The sequence below is a fragment of the Mustela nivalis genome (assembly GCF_964662115.1).
Source record: "Mustela nivalis genome assembly, chromosome: 6".
NCBI lineage: Eukaryota > Metazoa > Chordata > Mammalia > Carnivora > Mustelidae > Mustela > Mustela nivalis.
In genome coordinates, this window is record NC_139025.1 from 60,084,823 (window position 1) to 60,105,602 (window position 20,780).

The following is a 20,780-nucleotide window of genomic DNA, read 5'->3' on the forward strand; positions in this document are numbered from 1 at the left end:
TGAGACCTAGCTGTTCCACTCTCAGGTATGTAACTAAGAAAAATGAAAACATATGTCCAAATAAAAAATTGTACATAACAACATTATTCATAATAGCCCCAAAGTAGAAACAACTAAATGTCTATGAGCTAACAAACTGATAATGGTATACGGTATACAACGAATATCATGTATCAATAGAAAGCAATGAAGTAATGACACGTGCTATGACATGCACAGACCTTGAAAATATTATGCCAAGGGAAGAAACCAGTCATAAATTATCATATATTGCATGATTTCATTTACAAGAAATATCTACGATAGACTGATCTAAAGAGAGAGAAAGCAGATTAGTGGTTGCATAGGACTAGGAGGAGGATGTTGGAAAGAATGGGGAAATGACAGCTAATGTGTGTGAGATGTTATTGGCTTATTTGAAAATTTTCTAAAGTCAGTTTGCAATGATGGAAGAACAACTCTGTGAATATACTAAAATAGAACACTTTAAAGTGAATTTTATGACTTATGAAATATGTATCCATAAAGTTGTAAAATGCAAAAAAAAAACAAAACAAAACTCAGGGACAAAAGACCAAGAAAAAGCAAACAAAAATCAAGAAAAAATGAGGAAAACTTATAAATAGACAAATACATAGACTTATTTATATTCACACACACACACACATTCACTGGACATATAAAAAAAAATTCAAACTCATTCTTAACAAAACTCTGACAGCAAAAAACCAAAACAAAGCAAGAAGCTCCAGGTTAATTTAATTTATTCTTCAAGAGTATAAATTCTGGAGAGAGTTCAGATCTGTCTGGGGCTACTAATTATTACTAAATATAATATTGGTTAAGTTAGTTAAACCATATTCCTCAGTTTCTTCACCTATAAAATTAGTAATAGTCATAACACCTATCTCAGAGGATCACTTTGAGGTTTAAGTACTTTAACATATGTATAGTATTATTAAGAGTGCCTGGCACTAAGTGAATGCTACAGGAGGGCAGATGATTATAAATACAATTTTTAAAAATTCTCAAAAAAACAATGACAAATCAAATCCAATAGTTTATTCTTCAAGGAATTGTTCCAACAATTTGAACAATTTGAATGATATGAAAAACAATATGAAACATTGTTTCATATGAAACAATATGAAAAACAATTTGAACAATAAATTTTATTGAGTTTGAGCTCAATAAAATTTATTATATCTACTAATACAAACTAAAAAAATTCTAGAAAGAAGCTAGTTGAATATGACAAAACAGTATTTATCAAAATCCAAGTAGAGGTAATGCTCATGACTATGATGTAGAAAGCTACAACTGTCATTCTATGTAAACTATAAGAAATGTTGTATAATGCACGGAGTCATAAAGTTTCTAGAGCTTATTAGAGAGCCAAGTTCACAAGGTAACCAGACAGTCTTAATTTCAATGAGGGACAAGACTCTAAGGAGAAATAGGATGCAGACTAGCTTACCTTGGGCAGAACCTGGGAAGAATGGCCAGCTATCACAGATAGCCCTCAGAAATCCCTAACAAAAGGGGTTTGGACTTATCAGTAGGCTCTTGCACATATTGCTCCACTAGGTATACATGGAAAATATCAAGGCCAGGGTAGGAAATCACAGATAGCTTCCCTCAGTGTTGTACACATGCAAGGTAGGTAGGAGCACAGACTGGTTGTAGCTACGGAAGGAGCAAATTCCTTCCCACCCAGCTCCACCTCCTAACTCCACCCACACCTTTCCAAGGACAAAGCGAAAGCCATCTATAGCTGAAAGAGCAGCCAACAGGATACAGGGAAAAAACCACTGCTTGGGATTGGTAAAAGAAAGAACTCCTATATTTAAGTTAGTGGCTGGAAATAGACCTGCCTCCAGGATTTTACACCAATACCATCAGATAGCTTCTAAAACTTGGTATAGGGCAGGAAGGTCTCTTCTACACAATATCGCCCAGAGATACAAGTCACAGTTTGGCTGCCACAGAAAAGAATTCTGAGAAAGCCCCACTCCAAATCCCAAGCATAAAGGGACTGTCTAAAGTTGAAGCAGAGGACTCTGATTCCTCCTACATCAGACTATAAATGGAATTTTACTGCTGGACAAAAGGAAAAAGGGTAGAGTGAGACACTCTCTGAGGTGTAAGCACATAGATTCAACTGAAAACGAAGGGTGGAACATAAACACTGAGAAAAATCCTCCAGCATCTGGGCTTGCATCTTGAGCACCAGGCAACAGCAACCTGTTACTAGAGCAATTTGAAACCTATGATGCACTAACAGTAACAATGCAACAACAAGCATAAATCTAGCTCAATTTCTGAGTAGATGAACTCAATGCTCATTTTACTGGCCTGAGAGAAAAACCATTATTCTACTGATAATGCCTAGCATTCAGTAAAAAATCATGAGGCACAGGAAAGCAAAAGCAAAGCAAAACAAAACAAAAATGTAAAGCAACAAAAGAATCACAAAACTAGACTCAGAGATGACCTACATTTTGTAACTATCAAACTGAGACTATGAAGGAAAAGAGAAAATCCCAGTGCAAATGTCAAACTAATTTAGCATGATGTAGAATCCATCCCCACTAAACTCAGGTAAAAGACAAGGATATCCACTATTGTAATTCCTGGGATCGAGCCCCATATCGGGCTCTCTCCTTGGCAGGGAGCCTGCTTCCTTCTCTCTCTGCCTGCCTCTCTGTCTGTTTGTGATCTCTCTCTCTCTGTCAAATAAATAAATAAAATCTTAAAAAAAAAATTGTTCCTTCTTATTGTTGAGTCACAGATGTGTCACAGTTTGTGTCAAGATTAATCTGGCAGGTCTGGGAACCATGAGAGGGAAAGGGGGATGTTATTAAAGTTTTCTTTATATATTTTAGCATTTATTTCACTGGCTATGGTGAGCATGTATAACTTTTCAAGTAACTTCCTATTTTTGCAATAATTCAAGGCCCACAAGAACCTGCAAAGAGTACAGAGTTCCTGCATAGCCTTCATCTAACTTCCTTCAGTGATGGCATATACGTACCATACTATATTGTGAAAACCAGGAAACTGACATTGATATAATACTATTAACTCAGATATATTACCTTATGTGGCTTTCACCTGTTTTTGTATCTTCCCTCCCAGCTTACCTTCCTGGTATATAATTCTATGACATTTTAATATCATAAAATTTGACTACAGAGCTGTTACAATACTACACAGAAACTCCCTGTTAGACTTTAATCGTCATACTAAAGCTCTTCCATCTAACTCCAAGAAACCACTGATCTGTTCTCCATCATAATGATTTTGTCACTTTAGGACTGTTATATAATTGGGATCATACAGATATAACCCTTTGATACTGGCTCTTCTCATTCAACATAATGAGAACCATCAAAGGTGTTGTATGTATCAGTAAGTTGTTCCTTCTTGGGGTGCCTGGGTGGCTCAGTGGGTTAAAACTCTCCCTTCAGCTCAGGTCATGATCTTAGGGTCCTGGGATCGAGCCCCACATCGCGCTCTCTGTTTGGCAGGGAGCCCGCTTCCCTCTCTCTCTGCCTGCCTCTCATCTCTCTCTCTGTCAAATAAATAAATAAAATCTTAAAAAAAAAAATAAGTTGCTCCTTCTTATTGATGAGTCACAGTTGATTTGTGCGGATACTGATCCACTGACCAACTAAAGGATATTTAGCTTCTTTCTAGTTTTGGTCAATTATAAATAAAGCTGCTGTGAACATTTCTGTACATCATTTTTGTGAATATAAATTTCATTTCTCTAGCATAAGACCCAGGAGTGCAATAGCTGGGTAATATGTTAAACATATTTCTTCTTTAAAAAAAAAATATTTATTTATTGGTGAGAGAAAGAGAGAGAGCACACGAGAGTGCACAAAAGTGGAGGGGAGGGACAGAAGGAAAAGGAGAAGCAGACTCCCCACTAAGCAGGGAGTCTGGCAAGAGACTCGATCCCAGGACCCTGGATCATGACATAAGCTGAGGGCAGATGCTTAACTGACTGAGCCATCCACATGCCCCTGTTAAATACATTTCTATAAGAAACTCATAAGCTGTTTCCCAAGGTAGCTGTATCATTTTACATTTCTACCAGTAGTGTATGACAGATTCAGTTTCTGTACATATCATCAACATTTGGTATTATGAGTGTTTTTTTATTTAGCCATTCTAATAGGTATGACACGGTATCTCACTGTGGTTTTAATGGATGTATAAATTTTAGAAGAGAAATTCAATTTTTAGAAGTTTTAAAAACAATAAAAATTTTTTAAAAACCAATATAATTAAAGCACAAGCTTTTTGGTCAAATATTATGCTTTGGTAACTCTGAAAGTGAGCCTAGGATTATAAATTTAAATGTTCATCCCGTTTTTCAAATACTCTGCTTCTAGAAATCTGTTTTGAAGAAATACCATAGAGTCTTTAAACATTTCATTCCTATGTATCCTTTCCCAGGAAACTATAAGAAAGTATTCTCCATCAGAATAAAGAGCATGACAAGCAGGAGAAAAATGAGATATATGAAAGCAAGTGATCCAACATAGAAGAAACTAAAGCAAGCCACAGAATTACATTGAATGTAGGTTCCAAGACCAGTAATGTCTTATAGGATAATCAGTTCAGATCATCAAAAAAAAAAAAAAAAAAAAAAAAGTAATTGCTTTAGGTCACCTGAAACATTGAATGTAGTAACAAGATATATCTAGTAGAGAATGTGTGGGTGTAATAGTGATGCATAACATACAAAGAAATCCAGACTATAATTCTGAGGAAGACAAAATATTGAAAAAGAAAGGAGCTGTGAAGGGTGTGAAGGATGAAATATTTTATCCTACTTGGAGGCTAACAAATTCGTCTGCCAGTTTTTTTTTTTTATTAATTTTTTATTTTTTATAAACATATACTTTTATCCCCAGGGGTACAGGTCTGTGAATCACCAGGTTTACACCCTTCACAGCACTCACCCAAGCACATACCCTCCCCAATGTCCATAATCCCACCCCCTTCTCCCAAACCCCCTCCCCCCAGCAACCCTCAGTTTGTTTTGTGAGATTAAGAGTCACTTATGGTTTGTCTCCCTCCCAATCCCATCTTGTTTCATTGATTCTTCTCGTACCCACTTAAGCCCCCATAGCCAAACTATGGAAAGAACCTAGATGTCCATCAACAGATGAATGGATCGTCTGCCAGTTTTATGTATGCTGGCGGAAGGCAAGAATTCTGCATCCCAAAGAATTTTACTTAGACAACACTTAAGCTTCATGTTTGTATTGGTGGTCTTAGCTTCCCAATTCCCATGGGGGCAATGTGGAAGGGAACAGCTGGATACTGCACACACAGTGGGACTGCATTTCAGCTTAAGAAATCCAAACTCAGGGAAGCCAAAGTTTTTATAATATACTGCAAGCAAACTTACATAACCTCTGCTTCAGAGGGAGACTTTGTTTTTATTATATTGGACAGTAAACAAATCTGCCTCTGCTACAGAGGGAGACACTATCTCTATCTTCCAAGACTGTTTGCTAAGCAAATATCCTCTAGAACACGTTTTAGAACTGCACCTCTGCTCACAAAACATGAAGAAACACAAAAAGCCCATGGGAGAACTGTCATTTAGACAGTTCTAAACTGTAATTTAGAGGATCACAACCAGCATTAGGTTTCAAAAAAAAGTTAAACATAATTTAAAAATGTTTGAATACAAATATGTCAATAGAGTATGTATTATTTCCTTACATTTTACTTTCCTTCAGTTTGATACCTGTATGTTTGCGTATTATCTGGGTCATGACATCAAATATAATTCTTGCTAAGATGTCTGAAGAATACTATATAGTCAGTTATGAATATTATAATAATGTAAATCCTAAGCACTAATCTAACAGAAAGTTAAACCTTCATCTGCACAGGAGGTAGTCAATTAATAATAATAAAAAATGAAAAATAACTATAAGCTTTCCACTTAGAAATAACAGTACAGATACAGAATAAGCAGCTGAAAGAGTTGAAAGTGATTTTTTTTCCTGTGGAGCAGAAATCAGGAAAGTAATGAAAGACTGCCTTATTTTTTATTAGAAGACTTATAGAATCATTTGGCATTTTTTTAAGGGTGGTGGGGCAGGGAGAAGGGCAGAGAGAGGAGAGAATCTCAAACAGGCTCCATACCCGACACAGGGCCGGATCTCACGAGTCTGAGGTCATGACCTGAACTGAAATTAAGAGTCAGATGCTTAATTGACTGAGCCACCCAGGTACCCCTAGAATCATCTGGCTTTTAAAACTATCTGCTTTACTGAGGCACCTGGGTGGCTCAGTTGGTTAAGTGTCTGCCTTCGGCTCAGGTCATGATCCCAGGGTCCTGGGGTCGGGTTCCCTGCTCAGCAAGGAGACTGCTTTCCTCTTCCTTGGCCCCTCCACCTGCTTGTGGTCACTCTCTCTCTCTGTCAAATAAATAAAATCTTTAAAAAAAAATAACAAAACTATTCACTTTACTGAAAATAAAAATTTGAAAAATAAATTATTTGCTAAATATGATTAAATATAAAAATACACAAAACATTTAAAATATATGAAAATATTTTTCACAGTGATATTCTGAAGAATGCAAAGCACAAACAACCTAAATATTCAATATTAAGGGAAGAGTTAAAATTATGATGCATCTGTGTACTGCAAATTATGTAGTACATTAAGGTGATATTTATAGAGTGAGTATACTGGAAAATGCCTATGAAGTGGTAAGTAGGGGAAGCCAGATACTAAGTTGCATGTGTGGTATTCATTCACTTAAGAGATATTTATTCAGTGGCTACTATGTAGGAGATCCAATCAGAGGAGGTTTTCAGCTGCTATACATAGGAACAGCCATACAAATTATTGACAGTTGGCATCTTTTATGGCTGATCAGTATCTCTGATTTACTGTCAGATATTTTTTACATCATCAATAGATACAGAGGTGTACAATGTAAACAAAAATCCTTGATCATGGAACAGTCAAAATGCCTAATAAATGTACTAAGTAAAATGTATACTTCCTTGGAAGAGAAGTTCTCTGGAGTAAAAGCAGGGAAGGGGACAGAGAAAATGCTTGTAAAGACCTCACTGAAAGGAGGCATTTGAATAGACTTGAAAGTGTTAAAAAGCAAGCCATGTAAACATTTGGGGTGGGGGGGCAAGCAATGCTTGGGAATGGGAACAGCAAGTACAAAGGCCTTCAGATGCAAGCATGCCTGGTATATCTGTGGGGCAGCAAGAGAGTAGTGTGACTAAAGTGCAGGGTGGTACCAAGGAGGAGGGCCAAATCAAGAGGTCTTGTAGGTTTATCCTGAGTGAAATGGCAGGCCACTTAAAGGTTCGCAGCAGGGGAGCAATGTAATCTAATTTATATTTTAATAGTATGGTCCTCCAGGCTGTGTTCAGAATGGAGGAGGTAAGGATGGAAATAAGAAATCACTAGTAGGCTTTGCAATAATCCAGACAAGAGATGATGGAAGCCTGAAAGGCAGGAGTAGCAGTCCTGGGAAGAGACTGATTCTTGATATGTACCAAAAGGAGAGATAAGAGAATTTGTTTACTGATGGAATAGGGGGTGTGTGTGTGAGAGAGAGAGAAATCAAGGCTAACTCCAGGATCTTGGCCTAACCCGCCATTAAGGTGAAGATGCTCTTTTCAGATAGAGCCTGCAGAATGAGCAGATTTTCAGGGTAAGATCATGAGTTTGGTTTTGAGCATATTAAACTGTGGTGTTTCCATACATCCAAGCTGTGATAGGCAGCCTTTAACATGGCAACTAACAATCCTCGCCTCCTCGTGTCCATGTCCTCGTGGAATTCCTCTCCTTGAGCATGAGGTGGATTAATGACTCACTTTTTAAAAAATGACTTTTTATTTTGAAATAACTATAAACTCAAAGGAAGTTAAAGAAAAAAGACATATGCACAGATCCCGTGCACCCTGCATCTGACCTCCTCTGATGGTTATTATCTTGCATAATAAGAGTATAATACTTAAACCAGGAAACTCACACTGCAGTACAGCCCGTGCAGCTTATTTAGACTTCACCAGCCTCACATGCACCTGTGTGTGTGTGTGTGTGTGTGTGTGTGTGTGTGTGTGTGTGTGTATAATTCTATCCAATTTTATCACATGCAGATATAACCACCACCACAAGCAAAGACACAGAACTGCTCCAGCACTACAGGATCCATTGTGCCACCCTCCCTTTGTAGCTACAATGCTTTGTCCTGATATAGTTTTTTTTTTTTTTTAAGATTTTATTTATTTATTTTACAGACAGAGATCACAAGTAGGCAGAGAGAGAGGAGGAAGCAGGCTCTCTGCTAAGCAGACAGCCCAATATGGGGCTCGATCCCAGGACTCTGGGATCATGACCGGAGCTGAAGGCAGAGGCTTTAACCCACTGAGCCACCCAGGCACTCCATGTCCTGGTATAATTTTTAATGATATTTCTTTTATTCTAAAAGACATCTTCAGTTAAAGATAAATTATATTGTTCATACTACCTAAGACCATACTAGCTAAAAATGGACTGCTCTTTCCTTAATGCAGACACTATGTGGGCCTGAATTCATCATCCCATAGATATAGATATATAGAGAGAGAGATATAAATGTATACATCTATACAATACTACAAATTTATAAAATCGCATTTTCTAATTTAAATGACTCTGAATGTTACTTAACCTCCTTGTTTCAAAGATGTAAATTAATTTGAAAAAATCATACAGTTGGTTTGTGGTACAGCAAAGACAAAAAAACAGGTGTCTGACATCTACACAAATGTTCTTTCTACTACCACACCATATGGAATGATGTGTCCTACTTTATAGATTGTCCATACATCTTCTCAATTATACAATATATTTGCTGTCATTATCTTACAAATGTAGAGATCAATGCTCAGACTTTCGCTATTCTATGTAGCTAGTAAATGGGGGAAATTTGGGATATTAAATTCAGGATCCATGACTGCAGTTTCCACTAGAAAATAATCTAAAGTCGTACCTCACAGACAGCTGAAAGCTAGTATCACCTGGGCATATCAAAGATAGTTCATTAGCATGGCCAATATAGGCACACGACTAATAACTCATCTCATATTTGATTTCATTGTAAGAAATTATATTATTGGGGTGCCTGGGTGGCTCAGTGGGTTAAAGCCTCTGCCTTCGGCTCAGGTCATGATCCCAGGGTCCTGGGATCGAGCCCCACATAGGGCTCTCTGCTTTGTAGGGAGCCTGCTTCCTCCTCTCTCTCTCTCTGCCTGCCTCTCTGCCTACTTGTGATCTCTCTCTGTCAAATAAATAAATAAAATAAAATAAATTATATTATTATTTACTATCAAATGTAATTAATAGTGCTTGCTATTTACTTAGTCCTCAAAAGAGCTTATCCTGCAGTGAACTCTAAATAGCAAAGAAAAAAAAGGCATAAACAAAAATCTCTCCTATCGATATTTTTAAGCCAATAGTGAAAGACTATAGAATTCCTGACACTGGATTATTCAATTCATGAATGAAGAAACTTTAGCACAAGACAGAAACCTTTCTAGAGAGTTTTAATTGGGCCCAGTTAGTGACTACGAAGGTATTATTCCGGAATAATTTCATATTCTCTATGTCTTGAACTTAGTTTATACTTAATAAATATGTGGACTTCAACTATAATACATTAAAACTAATTTCTAATTTCAAAAACTTATTAATGTAATGAATTCAACAATGTGCTAAATTCCAAGAGAAAAGCAACCTGAAAAGGCTGTAATCCCTATGCTCAAGAAGTTTTTGATTTATCTATCTATCTATTTATTTATTTATTTTTGAGAGACAGAGTGAGAGTGAGAGAGAGAGCATGAGCGGGCAGGGAGGGAGAGGGAGAAGCAGACTCACCTGCTGAGCAAGGAGCTTGATCCCAGGACCCTGGAATCCTGACCTGAGCTGAAAGGCAGACACTTAACAGACTGAGCCACCCAGGCACCCTGAAGTTTTTGATTTAGAGATGGCACATAAGCAGTCAACTGATACTAGAGACAGAATTAAATAAAAGTCATAAAAGAAGTAAAGACTAGAGGAAATTAAAGACCTGACACTTTAGGAAGCAGTGGAAAGATGGTTAGGGTGTATTAAGACCATAAAGAGAGAAATAGTTAAAAAACCAAAAAGGAAAGTAAAAAAGAAAGTAAAACAAAGAAAACAGAAGTAAAAACACAGGCTAAAATTATAGGGTGGAGTCTTAAATTCTTAAGTCTTTTATTAGGAGGTTTGGATTATATTCTGCACATAACAGAAAGTAACTGAAGTTTTTTTTAATTTATCTGACCATTATTTCAATCTTGCTCTTGACAATTAATTTCTCTCTACATATTTAACGAATTATTCCTATTGTTGCTTTCAGGGTATTTAAGAAATTATTCTATTATGATTATTAAGAAGTCAGTGAGTCTAAATGCCATTCCTTTGTTAAATATGTCTTTTTCTAATGATTGTTCTTAAGAGCTTTAACTTCAATGTTCTGCAGTTTCTCCTAATTTGTCATAGTTGGAATTCATCTGGTATCCCTAGATCTAAGGCTTTCGTCATTTGACAATTCTGGAAGATGCTCAGTCATGATTTCTCTGTATATTGTCTTTTCCCTGTTCCCCATATCATCTACTCTAGAATTCAAAACAATTTATTTTAGATCTTTTCACTCTATCATTTGTGTCCTTTAACATCTATTTTATAAGTCTCATTTCTTCATCTTTCTGGCTTCCATTTCCATAGTTGGTTCAGATCCATCTTCCAGTTCACTAATAGTTTCTTACATTGAATGTAATCTGCTGTTAAATCTATCTGCTGCTTAATTTTAATTATTTTATTAATCTCTGCAAATTCAATCTCATTAGTTTTCCTAAATTCATGTGATCATTTTTGGTCATTTTCCTTGCTGCTATTTTCAAGGATCTATTTTTAAAGATATTACTTAAATACTTGTGTTATATTCTGTGACGAATAATTAAAAAATCTGAACTATTTGTGGCTGAAGTATATGGTTCTGCTGCCTATGTTTTCACTAACTTTCACTAGAAGTCCTTCTATGTATTTTTTGATAGCTCTGGGTCTTTGAAATTTTATCTATAAGAAATATTAAAGGGTAAATGGAAGGTAATTTGCTTTGGTTTGTTGTCTGTGGGCCCCTCCAGGATAGGACTACTTTAATTAAATCCTCAGCTTTTAGAACTACACATATATCAAGAATTCAGTTAACCTGTGTGGTTCTAAACCTGCCTACCTGAAAGCTGGCCAAGGAAGACAGATGAATTCTCAGCGATTTCACTCCCTTCACAGTCAAGAAAGTCAAAGTTCTTTGTTACCTTATTTTGTAGGAATGGCTTGACTCTTGTTCACCTGAACACTAATGGTGTGGCCATTAAGATACCAGCTTCAAGAAAGGCTATCTTATTACACTCTCTGGCTTAAACAGGCTCCAGGCTCTATCTCTCTTTGTCTTGCCCTTGAAACCATTAAAATGGAAAATTCACCAAGGTTTGACAAATGCTCTCAGGGTGAAAAAAAAACTTCAGGTAATCACTTACTTCTCATGTTCCCCTCCCCCCACCCCACCCCCATTTCTACTTTGTTTTAGGCCTTTGTAAATTCCTTATCTTCTGCCTTCTTTATAATGTTGTTGTAAAATATACTTAAATTGTAAATTTTAGCCATCCTTTTTCATTTTTTTTTAATCAGAAGGATCATTCAGGATATCTCTATTTTCTCATACTGTTGAAAATGCAAGACAGTGAAAGTTTCTGAGTAGCAAAGTGTCATTTGTGTTTTAGAATGATAGCAAATGAAAGTGACAACTGGTTAGAGAGGTAAAAAACTGAGGACAGAGAGTCTAGGAGGGAACAGATAGACTTCAGAAACATTACGTGTTTGGTTCTAGACCTCTGCAATAAAGCGAATATTGCAATAGAGCAACTCAAGTGAATTTTTTTATCTCCCAGTGCATATAAAAGTTATGTTTAACTATACTATAGTCTATTAAGTGTGCAATAGCATTACGTCTAAAAAGACGAAATGTACATACATACCTTAATTAAAAAATACTTTATTGTTAAAAAATGATAACCATTATCTGAGCTTTCAGTGAGTTGTAATCACTGATCACAGATCACCGAACAAATATAACACTAATGAAAAAATGAAATATTGCACAACAGATAACAAAATGTGACTCAGAGACACAAAGTGAGCAAATGCTGTTGAAAAAATGGCTCTGATAGCCTTGCCTGGCATAGGGTTGCCACTAACCTTCACTTTGTAGAAAATGTATTATATGTTAAGTGCAATAAAGTAAAGCACAATAAAATGAGCTATGTCTGTACTACTATCATCTAGATCATGAACCCGACATAGGGGAAAGGTAAGATAATAAAAATAGGAGGGAAAATAGAAGAGGAATCATTGTTTCAGAATTGAAAATACCGGAAGTTCCACTGATTTATGGTGGCTCACAGCTTAAAAAGAATAAGAAAATTATGTCAACTGTATTGGTCTACATGTCTAAGGAGCATGATTATTAATGAATTATTAATCTATTATCATTGATTAATGGATATTAACTGATCAGTTTGGAAGTAAATACTGGAAAACTATTAAAAGCAATTTAAAATATAGGGTATGTCTATCACCAGAAAAAGAAATCAGGGCATGGGTGCTTAATGTTCTCCAAGCGGCTCATTGGCTAAGGGGCTCAACTGATGTTAATGGCCAGCTTCCCTTGGCATTTTCTTCATGGTTATAAAATGGCTACTGCACTTCCCAGCAGCAAGGAAGTGTTCAAGGTAATAAGAAGAAAAGGAATGGTGCCTGCTACGTACCATCCTATGTGAGGAAAACAAAAACTTCCAGGGACACTCTAACATCTCTCTCCCCTGCTGCAGAATTCCTCTAATGCTACACTGGCAAAAAGAAAGGCTAAAAAAGTGTTTAACTTCTTCTGCTTCTATAATAAAGACAAACAAAGGAGAATATGATTGGGAATAAATGTTAAGTTATACAGTCAATAGTGTTAGTCTCAGGTCCTTACTTCTTTCCAGGGAGAAAAGGCTTAGGGAGTCAAATTAGGGATTTGTTTTCAAACTCATTGAGGTTAAGGAAACATTAAGATATCTAAGTGGAAGGGCAGAAGAGGTAGTCATTAGGATATAAATAATAGGTGATATTGTAGGAATGGATGAAATTGGAACAAACAAGTCTACAATAAAAGAAACTCCACAAGCTAATGAGAAAGTGCAACAACAAAAACTCACTCATTACTGGAAGGAATGAAAAATGATACCGCTACTTTGGAAGACAGTTTCATAATTTCTTACAAAACTAAATATATTCTTATCATACAATCAAGCAACTGCAGTCCTTGGTACTTATCTAAATGAGCTGAAAAGCTATGTCCAAAAAATTCTGCAACTGGATGTTCATAGCAACTTTATTCATATCTCCCCAAATCTGGAAGCAACCAAGATATCCTTCAGTAGGAGAGCAGATAAATAAACTGTGTACACCCAGAAAATGGAATACCAAACATTAAAACAGATGAGCTACAAAACCATCAAAATGTATGGTAAAAGTTTAAATGAATACATACTGTATAAATGAATACATACTGTATAATTCCATGATACTGCATGACATTCTGGAAAAGGCAAAACTATGGAAATGGTAAAAAGATTAATGGCTGGCAGGTATTAGGAAAAGAGGAAATAAATAGGTAGAGCACAGAGGATTTTTAGAGTGAAATGGCTGTGTATGATACTATAATAGTAGATAAATGTCGTGTACATTTATCAGAATGTGTAAAAGAATGTACAGACTAAGAGTGAACCTTAATGTGAACTATGGACTGTGGGTTATACTGATACAGATTTGTGAACTGAAAACAAATATACCACTCTGGAGTTGGGTGCTGGGGCATGTTCACGTGTGAAGGCAGGAGGTCTGTGGGAACTCTGCACTCTGCTCAATTCTGCTCTGAATCTTCAACTGCTCTAGTTTTGTTGTTGTTGTTGTTTTTTAAAGAATAATAATGGCCTAATCACATAACTTGGGAATAGGTAGAAAAGGAGGCACCATCTAAAGCACAACAGTCAAAAAAAAGTGATGAGTATATAGCAATAAAGAACTATAGGAAAGTTTTCAAAAGAGCAGGGCCAACAAAATGGAGGTGTGTTCTAGTTACATTGACAGAGATACTGAGTAGGAAAGATAAGAAGTTTCACAAGTTTAATCATCAGAGGTCACTTAAAATCTAAGAATGAATGGCTTTCAGTGGAATTACAGTAGAGAAGCCCAACTGTAGGAAGTTAAAAATGTATGATAAAGAAGATAAATAAATAACACGAAAAAGGAAAAAAGGCAGTATATGTGAAATTTCTTATAAAGTCTGATGTCTGTATATTTATGATTAATGTAAATTTATTTAAAAACAGTAAATGTCCAAAACTGTGTGCTTCAAGAAACCAATTTTTTAACCTAAATAAGTAAAATTTATTTATTTGTTTGTTTTTAAGATTTTTCTTTTAAAGATTTTATTTATTTATTTGACAGAGAGAGATCACAAGTAGGCAGAGAGGCAGGCAGAGAGAGAGGAGGAAGCAGGCTCCCTGCTGAGCAGAGAGCCCAATGTGGGACTCGATCCCAGCACCCTGAGATCATGACCTGAGCCGAAGGCAGCAGCTTAACCCACTGAGCCACCCAGGCGCCCCTGTTTTTAAGATTTTATTTAATTATTTGACAGACAGAGATCACAAGTAGGCAGAGAGGCAGGCAGAGAGAGAGGAGGAAGCAGGCTCCCTGCTGAGCAGAGAGCCCGATGCGGAACTCGATCCCAGGACCCTGAGATCATGACCCGAGCCGAAGGTAGAGGCTTTTAACTCACTGAGCCACCCAGGCGCCCCAGTAAAATTTATTTTAAATGAGACAATAAGCTCTTTTTTTTTCTTAAAGTAACTCTCAAGGTATAGACTAGTATCAGTATAAATTTAGTCCTTCATCCCATATGTACCATTGTGTTTTACTTTGTAGAGAAAACTGCAAACATTATAAAAATAGGGGAAAATGCCATGATAGCAAATTTAGCTAGTATAATTCCATGCTACTTCAAAAATAATGTTTACATGATCACCAAAAATCCAAATTTATGCTCAGCCATAAAAATAATTTAGAGTTTCCAGGTGACTAGAATAATTAAAGATTTATTATTTGAACAGCACTATAATATTAAAAAGTATTTCCTTGTATGATAATCAGGTATTTGTCATAATCAATTGGAAAGTTCTATATATGATCATTAGCTTGGATTTTTCCCAAACATTTCTTTTATGAAATGTTTCCTTTATGAATTTCAGCATTATACAATTAAATAAAGCATTAATTTTTCAGCTCTTATCCTAGTCAAATTTACCTTTTACTGATATCAATAACAGTATTATTCATAATAAAATGATAGAAATATTATTGACTGACTGAAAGCTCCTAGAGACAGTGACTCTTTTTAAAATTTCTTCATAAAGCTTATTTAGATACTAACTAAATATTGAATGAGTTAACAAAAAAAAGATAAGTGGACTGTAAAAGACAGGCATACTGCTGAGAAAGGAGACGAAGAGATTCATCAGATAGCTTGGTAATACACTTATTATTCAGAAATTATAAGGCAACTTGAAAATATCAGTGTGCAATAACAAAAGCACCAAATAAAGAACATTATCTCTGGAAGGTAAGAATAATTTAAAAAAAATGATTGAGAATAAAGCAGATATAAATATATAATAAATTTGAGGTTTCTCATGAGAAAGTATAGCGTTAAATAACTAAAAAATGATTCAAAGCCAGTGTTATACAAGACAGACATTTTTAAAGAGCCAAAATGAATACTAGAGCTTTAAAACGGATTAAATTGGTGAGTTTTTAAAAATTCTTTCTCCCATCCTTACTCTATAAAAAGCTTAAGTTGGCTAGTAAGTGGACAAAGACAACAGGAAAATCTGACACTTTTGCAGAAAAAGGTGAGATACTAGAAAAGATTTTAAGACAGTATATTTGTCAGGAGTAAAAATTTAGCTTTTCTTATATATTGTCTTATATAGTCTATAGTTTATAGAGATTCCTATTTTATAGGGATTTTGTTTTGTTTGGTTTTGAACTTCCTGGTTTTTTGGTCTACATCTAACCTTTTAATGACCTCATAGAAATGTGCATTTCTTTCTCTCCATAAATAGCAGGTGCCATTTAATTCAATTTAACACAAATACACAAAAAAGAAAGTGAGAATAAGGAGTGTGGTATTATCATGTACTTAACAAATTAGAATTTTAATTCTAGGTCTGTTTTTATATGGAAATAGCCATGTTACATACAGCACATGAAATCTGTCCCCTGATGCTGATAATAAATTGGCACTATTAGTGGAAGCTGCCTTTAAAATAAAGTTACTTTTGATCTGCAAGTATACCTTTGAAAAAAATTATACTAGATTTTAATCATATCATGGTAAATTCCTTATAGTAATTAAAAAGTGATCAAGAACCTTCATTTCCTTTCCTTCCAATTTATTGTTCTAGTCTATAAATCTGAGAGAAAAGAAGAGAAAGCACATTGAACAACGGTAACAAAGTTACTATACCTTCTTAACTATTCACTGAGAATTTAAAAATGAAGCTAAATACATTTGTAGAAAAATCTGATTTCAACCAAACTTCACACTTTTTGGATAGATGAAAAATATTTTCCACTTCAAAATGTCACCATTATTCTCAATTTTGGTGGGTAATTCTGGTTTAGTGAGTTACACTGCTAATGCCATAATAGTCTCCTGTAATTTGTAGCAAAAATGGATTTAAGGCAACAAAGTACAATACAATATCCTTGATGGCACATTATTTCTTACTGCACAATCACAACAGGGATGAATCTTTTCTGTTTCTTGTGGATATGGCTTTGTTTTTATTTTTAATCAGTTATTGAGAAAGTAAGCACCTTGAGGGCAGGAACCACTACTAACCACTACTATGCCACAGGTGCTATGCGAGGAACTGGGACAGAGACAAAGAAGAAGAATAGAAAGTCATAAGTACCATAAGAAAAAATACATAATTAGTAGAATCAAAGTGACGTTCTTTTTCGTGATTATTGGATCTCTGTTAAAATGAAACAGAATCTCTTGTCATGAATGATACACTTCACTTGTTTCAAGTTCTACCAGACTATATTTTCTTACTTTTCTTGTAATAAGTAACATTTTAAGAACTATTTCAATTCCCAAACATATTCACATACCCTTCAGGGATTGTCAGTTTGTGGGTGAATAATATCACAAGATTAGTGTAATAAATATTGATGCGAAGAAAAGGCTCATGGTTTAATTTTCTTCCCTTTTAGTGTGGCCACTTTTTACTAACTACAAAAGAGTATGGGACATCATAAAATCAGCAACAGAATGAACACATACCCAAAGTATTAATATAGCACCACTCAAAATTCAGAAAATATGTTGTTTTCATGTACACATACACGAAATAAAATAATACCATAACAGAAGGGTGCTGTATCTGTGTTTAAAGAAGGGGTTGTTGGCAAACACCACAGCTCACTTCTGCTGAAATGTACACAACTGATATATGCAGCCCAGAAAGCTGGCACCAAGGGCTTACAACCTTAATTTGCCTGTAAGAAGGAATGGAGATTTACCTTCAGAGCACGTTCCTGATTGTTTTCAGCAGTCAGATGTCTCATGTTGTTTGCTGAAGTCTGGTTCTGCTCTTTCAGATGATGAAGCTCCTGCTCTAGCCGTTTGCACTGCCACAGGGGAAGAATCCCATTAAGTAAAGGAGTTATAGCATTTTTTTTTCAAACAAGCCACATGAATTAATGTAAATAATACCACTGCATTCTCTAAAAGACAAGGTATCTTTTGCAACAAGAATAGTAAGTTAAAAGTAACGATGATTATGAACATAGGTTTATGGTAGTCTGGTAATTCAGCTGCAATTCCATTTGTCTTTTATTAATCTAAATACTACCATAAAATTAGAAAAATTCTTATTTTTTCATAAAATTAAGGTCAACCTACATTGAAAAATATTTTCTTCACTGATCAAATGGTATTTATTGTATATCTTGGCTGAATAAACCATGCTTCTAAAAAGCAAATAGGTTCTACATAAACCACATTATGGTATTCCGTGATGAATTTTTATGAAGTTTTTAAAAATAACAATTATCATAATATATACAATAAGAGATTTTTCAGATTTTTAGAAACATCCAAAAGCATAATTGTGTATGGAAAAAAGTAATGACTATATAATGTTACAACGTTTGGAAACAACTAAGGAAATAAGTATTTTTAATTTCTATTTTGACTAAACCTTGTTTTTAATTAAAACAAGTCATAACAAACATGAAATGACATTTTGACTTACTGGGAACACATGAAAATATAATTTTAAAAATTTTAAATAAAAGCATAAATGGGCAACTATGTTGAAAAAATAACTAAAATGCCATGCCATTTGAATACAAGATCTTCATAAAAATACAACAAACATTTTATACAATAATTGTACAGGACATAAAGTCATGTGTTGTAAGTCAGACCTACATGAAGATATTTGGGGGATTAGCTAGGAATACAGTACTAAACCCATCTTTCAGGAAAAAGTTAACAATCACTCCTCAAGTCATCTATTTTTAAATTAGAATATTTAAGGACTGCCTGGCCAGCTCAGTTCGATGGAGTATGTAACTCTTGATTTTGGGATCATGAGTTTGAGCCCCAAATTGGATGCAGAGATTATTAAAAAACAAAACAAAACTAAACTAAAAATTAGCATATTTAAGTAACAGCCAATAAGTAAATACACATACTGATTCAAGACCTAGATAAAATTTTAGATGATTTGAAAAATGGCTAGTTGTCCTAATGAATTAAAAATCATTATTATGACACATTCCGGATACAGTCATAATCCGAATTGGCATCTGACATTGATTTCTTTTGCCTCTGACCTGTATAATATTCTTTAGTCTATATCAGTATTTCTCTTGCTTGAGTAAGATATAAATCCATTTAATAGAAAAAATTTACCAAACTGGTGATACTGACTTACACAATGATGTTTTAGAACTCTAACACAGAGTATACATGCCTGCATATGTAATTATAAAACCAAAATACATTCATAAATGAAGTAAAATAATCACAAAATGAAGACTTTAAAATATTAATTTAATTTAGCAGATAAAGTTTTATTGAAATTAAGTTCTGTAAATACAATAAAATATTAACTGATATGGTGGTAGACCATTTCAGGTTGGGTTGCCGTGTCTATTCCAACATGTGCTGTGTGACAACTAAATTCACTTACCACATTTTAAAAAATTATTTGAGTGAAACCTTTATCACATGACATCATCTGGCCCTTATTTGGAAGGGACACATGATTTTTTACAAGTTAAACTCTATAGCTCCCTTTTAAGCCTGTAACAATTCAAATATTTGGTCACAAATGCAGCCAAAATACAAATGTGTTTTGTGAAGACACAAGTTATGAGGCATGAAAATGAATTAAGACATAGCAGTGAGCATCACAATCTAGTAGAAGTATTCTTTGCTAGAATTATCCTCTATATTTTCATTAATTTTAATATGAAATTATTACATATTAAGTACTTAAATGGAATGGCTAAACATGACCTATGATGTTACAAAGGTAGGGTAAGTAATTTGGCTATGGAATAAAAGAATGTTTCATGGAGCAGATGACATCTGAGTTGGGCTTATTTGGGGAACCTGAATTTATAAGCTGAAAGAGGAGAAACAGGAAGAATACAGGAGAAAATGCAGAAACATCAAGAGTCTATCTGGAGAAAGTGAGAAATCATGGTTACAAGTCATCTGACCATCTATTTTTTATGTTCCTAAGTAAAAGACAACCCAAGGATAGAAACTTTTTTCCTACCTACATATACACAAAATGTGAAATACTATAGCCAAACAGAGAAGTATGGCTTAAGAACAATAAAGCTATTTTTGAACCGAGGACATTTGCCCACATTGGATACTTGAGCTCAGTTTTCAAGGCCATGAAGTACAAGAGGGATAGAAAATTAAGGTCCAGGTACCACTCAAACTAGCAAGTGTCCTAAAGGGTTACCCATTCAAGTGTTTAGTGATCCTACCTACTTTTATGAATGAAAAGAAACAAGACAAATGCTAGAGAAAATGTATGTCCTTAAATCAAGAAATATAGAATTTGGGGGCACTTGGGTGGCTCAGGCATTAAGTGTCTGCCTTCGGCTCAGGTCATGATCCCAGGGTCCTGAGATCATGACCTGAGCCGAAGGCAGAGGCTTTTACCCGCTGAGCCACCCAGGCGCCCCAAATAAATAAAATCTCACATTGGGCTGCCTGTTCAGCAGGGAGCCTGCTTCTCCCTCTCCCATTCCCCCTGCTTGTTCCCTCTCTCACTGTATCTCTCTCTGACAAATAAATAAATAAAGCCTTTTTTAAAAAAAATATTTTCTTTTTATTTATTTGACAGACAGAGATCACAAGTAGGCAGAGAGGCAGGCAGAGAGAGAGGAGGAAGCAGGCTCCCCGCTGAGCAGAGAGCCCGATGCAAGACTCGATCCCAGGACCCTGAGATCATGACCTGAGCCGAAGGCAGAGGCTTTAACCCGCTGAGCCACCCCGGCGCCCCAAA

General features: G+C 35.3%; 1 protein-coding gene across 6 annotated transcripts in view; it reads right to left on the reverse strand.

Moving 5' to 3' along the window:
• The window catches only part of MIPOL1 (mirror-image polydactyly 1), a 314,513-nt gene that overhangs the window by 153,929 nt on the left and 139,804 nt on the right, over positions 1-20,780 (reverse strand). For all 6 annotated transcript variants that reach the window (XM_082737780.1, XM_082737783.1, XM_082737784.1 and 3 more), the window contains one exon: positions 17,764-17,871. In XM_082737780.1, coding sequence (XP_082593906.1) covers positions 17,764-17,871 — 108 coding nt within the window. The remainder of the gene's footprint in view (positions 1-17,763; positions 17,872-20,780) is intronic.